At 37.4% G+C, this 4,818-nt stretch overlaps 1 protein-coding gene and 1 long non-coding RNA gene across 2 annotated transcripts; both read left to right on the forward strand.

Annotated features, from left to right (window-relative positions):
- The first annotated feature begins 768 nt into the window (after positions 1-768).
- LOC129727162 (uncharacterized) lies at positions 769-1,262 on the forward strand. Its single transcript, XR_008728494.1, has 3 exons — positions 769-788; positions 860-1,005; positions 1,065-1,262. It is a non-coding gene; the product is annotated as an uncharacterized LOC129727162 (long non-coding RNA).
- A 161-nt stretch (positions 1,263-1,423) lies between these two features.
- Positions 1,424-3,519, forward strand: LOC129731255 (uncharacterized). Its single transcript, XM_055691101.1, has 5 exons — positions 1,424-1,432; positions 2,583-2,744; positions 2,851-2,968; positions 3,032-3,150; positions 3,212-3,519. Exons 2-5 carry the CDS (start codon positions 2,742-2,744, stop codon positions 3,491-3,493), a joined length of 522 nt encoding a protein of 173 aa, XP_055547076.1. The 5' UTR covers positions 1,424-1,432; positions 2,583-2,741; the 3' UTR covers positions 3,494-3,519.
- The last annotated feature ends 1,299 nt before the right edge of the window (positions 3,520-4,818 follow it).

Consider the following 4,818-nt stretch of genomic DNA (forward strand, 5'->3'; position numbering starts at 1 on the left):
TTCGGAACAACTTACTTCACTTTGTTCGAATAAATAAACTAAATATCTTAATATGAACATAGATTATCGAATAGCTAAAAACTCAAGGAATTCTTTTTTAGTGCATTGCAGCGCTAGTAAATGCTAGCTGTCTTGCCGACTTGCCGACCCCATGGTAGTAGAGTGAGTTGCAACACATAAGTAGCAGGGATACCAGATGTGCATATTTGTCTGCAAAACGCAGATGTTTGGAGCTCGTGTGCAGATTTTTATTGATTCGCAGATATTTACAATTTTTTCATAGTTTCTGCCGATGTTTGTCAGATTCGCCTTAAATTTGCGCAGACTTTTCAAAAATGTGTGTAGATTTTTGTAGACTTTTAGCTGCGCGAGCGCAATTTTTTCGAATCACGGATTTATTCATTTTTTCAGTATTCAAGCAGATCTATCCGGTTTTTCGAGCAGTTGCAGACATTTCTCAAAAACATCTGGCATCTCTGATATATAGCAATATTTCAATTTTATTTGCAGTGGAAGAAGGAATCGACGATATACAAACATTTGTCGAACTTGAGCATATGGATTTTGTACGGCTCAAACTACGAACCAAAGCAATTAAATTAATTTAGCGGATCCAAAAAAATATATCAAACGGTGTGGTGTTTGAAGAAAGGTTAGATGAAGCTTATGAATCAACAAACAATACCGGAGAGGATTGCAACTTAAACGAAGATCTTTTTTCACATGAAGGACACGAACAAAAATGTGAACAACAAAGTAACTTGTACCACGGTATAATTCTAGAATCAGTAAGTAGCGAGGAACTGACTTTGTTAGTCTTCTATTTGTTTGAAAAAATGTGAATTGGTTTCCTTTTGAGACTATCAACATCGATAAGATTTTATGTCGTACTCAAAGCGGAAAGACCGTAATGGAAATATTAAAAGAAGGGCACAAACCGAATGACTTTTGTCTTACTACTATCAGGCGGATTCTTCGCGGGTACCTGAAATCTGTATACGGATTGTAAGTAAATTACTTTATTTAAAAAAAAATTGTTGTTTTATGCCTAGCGTACATTCTAGGCGACCATCATCTTTCCACAAATTTATTGGCGAAGAGTCTTGTACAAACATATCCTCAGTTGTCATCGTCAACGGTTGCTGTGCCTCAGGCACTTTGGTTTCATCCCAATGGTCGGGGACAAAGTCGTCATAGCGGTCGGCTGCACTATCATATGGAATATCTGGCTCGTATTTCGGGAAACCGAATAATCAATCGCCAGAAGTTATACTCGCACGAACAAGAGGAAACGCTGATTGTTGAAAACCAATATGCAGAAGCTATACTGCCTATAATCGCATACCAGTCCCATATGGATTTTTATCGTTTTTGAGTTAAATATCAGATTCCATCCATTTCTTGCTCTACTATCGATTGAGTAAACAAAAAAGTATGTTTTATTTGAAAAAGTCAGAAAAAATGTGAGGTCAAATTGTCCCATCTTAAAAATAATCGCATATCAGTCCCACCAAATGATTCTCCTGAGCATGGCCATATTTTTAGTTTTAAGTAGATACTGAAACTGCACGTATTTCTGAAAGCTCGTTCCCGGAAGGTTATTGGTTTCGTCAATTAGAGGAATGATAGCCTTGAGCAATTCTGCTCTCAGTAGGGGGTTAGCTTCCTCTGTATGATCTGCTCACTTCAAATGATCATTCAAGTTGAAATTGTCAGAACTCAGAAGAAATCGTTTTTAGTTGCTTAGCTAGAAACAGCATATTCCTCATTTCATCGCCGTCGTCTTCCGTCAAATACTGTTGTAATGAATTTGGAAACTTCCCTTTCTCAATACCACTTTTCCAATATGCTTAATGCACGGGTTAATGCGGAAGAATTTTATTCAGCACGTATTGCGAAACACTGAAGACGTAAGAAAAGAAATTATTCAGTAGCATATCCAAGACTTCAACCTTATATTTTGCTTTTTCTAAGGGCCATCCACATTCCACGTGGACAGATTTTTAACGATTTTTCCCCTCCCCTCTCCCCCTCGTGGACAACAGCCAATATAAATGCTAAAAAAATGTATGGATTGTGGACAGTACCCCCCAAAGCTGTTCACGTGGAATGTGGGTGGTCCCTAGACGACCTTAGAGTCGGGGTAAGTAATGGGTGGACGTCTTCGCCATTTTCCATGCAGTATAGAAGCTGTCTGCGGCTATGAACGTCTGCCCATATGTCTACTTCTGCACCAAGCGTTTGAAAGTGAGACTGGTTTGCGCTTATTTTTTGCTACTCGATGACTTAAATAATCGCATATCAGTCTCTTCCTAATTTTTCATTGTAATTTTCACGAAAAAGGCAATTCTTTGATGAAGAAGTTATGATTAAGGTCTATTTCATTACATTATGTCAAAAAAATAAAAATAACCCACCCCAAACAGGTGGAATAACCAAAACAAGAAAAATATCTTCAAGCGCTGATTTCTCAACTCGATGATTTTCCAGATGGGACTGATATGCGATTATAGGCAGTATAATAGGAATGGAAAACTCAAACTCTAGTCGATTCGCCTAATGTTTTTATTGAATCATTTCAGGATCAAGAGTTGAAATTTCTTTGTCCCGGGCTAAATACTGAACTTCGGGCAAAAGAGATTTGGCCTGTCACATTCGGTAAACGTAACGATGTTCGCCAAAAAGGTTTGTTCGACAACTATTTGAAAGCTTATCCTGTCTCAACCGCATTTAACGGATTGATGGTAAGCAATAATATAAATCGATACGACATCAAGTTTACATTTTTACTTGGATAGACAAATCCATTGATACGCAGTAACCGCATGTGTTTTTTTGTTTCCAATACAGATCTCAATGGAGTTTCGAGCTATGTATCCTTATGCACCTGATTTTGAAAAGCAGCTTACAAGTCTTCGAGTGAAAGTGTTGGCTCGTTATCACGATTTATTTAACAACATAAAAGATGGTACGTAGTTACTTCTTTCACCAAATATTCTAATTCATTTCTATTGGAATAATGTGTTTGCAGAATTCCTACGTGCCCTTTTCATTATTCGTCAAAAATGTCCCAGTCCAGGTACTAAGCGAGCTCGTGATGCTAATCTGTCAAAAGTGAATCTCTTGAATGGAATAATAGAATGGATTACGGTGTGTATTGGGATTCATTTACATTTTTTTTTATTAATGTAACATTTGTTATTCACTACAGCCTGAAGACGCGTTTCCTACGAAAAGCGATTTTCCAGTATTATACGTGAAAGGAGAAAGTAATGAGGAACAGTCAAGTGCAGCTCTTGTATGGAAAGAAAATATCATTCCGTTGGAACCGAATATGCAGCATTGTTTCCGCATTTTATGTGAATCATTATTAGTGTTTAACACTTTTTGTCATCCGGTAAACAAACAGTTCTTCATTTTTATGTGTTATGCTTTGCTCGGTGTCGGAAATCTGACAACAACCGGTGAAAGATTGATGCAAAATATCCAGTAACCCTGACTTATTTTAATATTTCTCTACTATACGTTACTTATTCGATAACACCATAAAATAAAAAACCTGATCCTAAAACTTCAAAGGTAACTTTTAAATGACCTTATCACTTTAATTCATTGTAACTTTACGTTAGCTAATTTAATGAAATTCTTTCTGGAGGATTTTTCCTTCCTGCACCGTGTAGAACTGTGGCCCTGGCAAAGTTTTATAGTACATTTTTACGTAGGTCTCATCATAATACAGGCATCATTTTTGCAAAAGATGTCGTCGTGCAATTTGTTAGCTCTTGGTTTGATCGATGCTGCTTGTTCTGGACTTCTTTTCGGCATACGTTGCTTCTTCTATGTCTTTAGACCAAGTCTCTTCTTAGCACGTACAACGTTCGATACAGATGCATCCACCTTTTTCGCCACATCACGTACAGACGCTGAACTTTTACGATCAAACATTTTCATGATTTTCTTATCATTTTCCGGACATACTGGACCACGTTTTCGGCCACTTTTCGGTAAATCCTGGAAAGAGTTCTCCTCAGCTTACTCAGCGGATCGCAGTACGAATGGCTTTGGCGCTTACTCCTTCATCTTTCGCCATTTTTCTCAGCGACAGTTTCAGAAGAAAAATGCTGCACGATTTTTTACGGCGTTCTAACGAAAGTTCTCGCATTTTGAAACTAGACCGGAAAAAAACACTTTGTTCGTACGGAGATGACTGAACTAATGTAAACAAACGTACGCAGCCAATTCGAAGCACAGAGATCGAATACGTTTGAAAGGCGCCATTTTTTCAGTGTGATCGCTTATATTTTCTGGTGCGGTCTGTACATGTTAAGAATAATGAACAAGCTGTGGAACCATCATCCATGGACAAAGAAAGAAGTGAAAGAGTTAACAAACGAACAGCTATATCCATCGGATCATGCTGAGAGTGTGGTCTGAGGAAGAACTAGCCTCGGACTGATTGGAAAGCTCATATAGACTATTCCGAAAATTATAAATACATCTTCTTTCTTGAATAAAACAAAAAATGCAGGATTTTTCGGGTCATTTTATTCTGAAATATAGATAATAAGTGTTTTCTTTCCAGTTTCAATTCAAGTTGGGATTATTTTTTGTAGGATACGCGAGTTCTCTAAGTTTTCTCTTAACACTACTCATAAGCTTTTGCACAGTGTGTTCTCCGACCATTTTTACCACTTTAAGCCAATCTTTTTTAAATTTTTCAACATTATCCGCTGGTTTGACATATTTCCTCAACTTTGCCTTGATCAAAGCCCAAAAAGTTTCAATAGGGCGAATTTCAGGGCAGTTTGGAGAATTCAT

This window comes from Wyeomyia smithii, chromosome 3 (assembly GCF_029784165.1).
Source record: "Wyeomyia smithii strain HCP4-BCI-WySm-NY-G18 chromosome 3, ASM2978416v1, whole genome shotgun sequence".
Classification (NCBI taxonomy): Eukaryota; Metazoa; Arthropoda; class Insecta; order Diptera; family Culicidae; genus Wyeomyia; species Wyeomyia smithii.

Coding starts and splice junctions, on each gene's coding strand:
- LOC129731255 (XM_055691101.1), top strand. Junction 2,969..3,031: donor ATTTAACAACATAAAAGATG/GTACGTAGTTAC, acceptor ATGTGTTTGCAG/AATTCCTACGTGCCCTTTTC. Junction 3,151..3,211: donor GAATAATAGAATGGATTACG/GTGTGTATTGGG, acceptor TATTCACTACAG/CCTGAAGACGCGTTTCCTAC.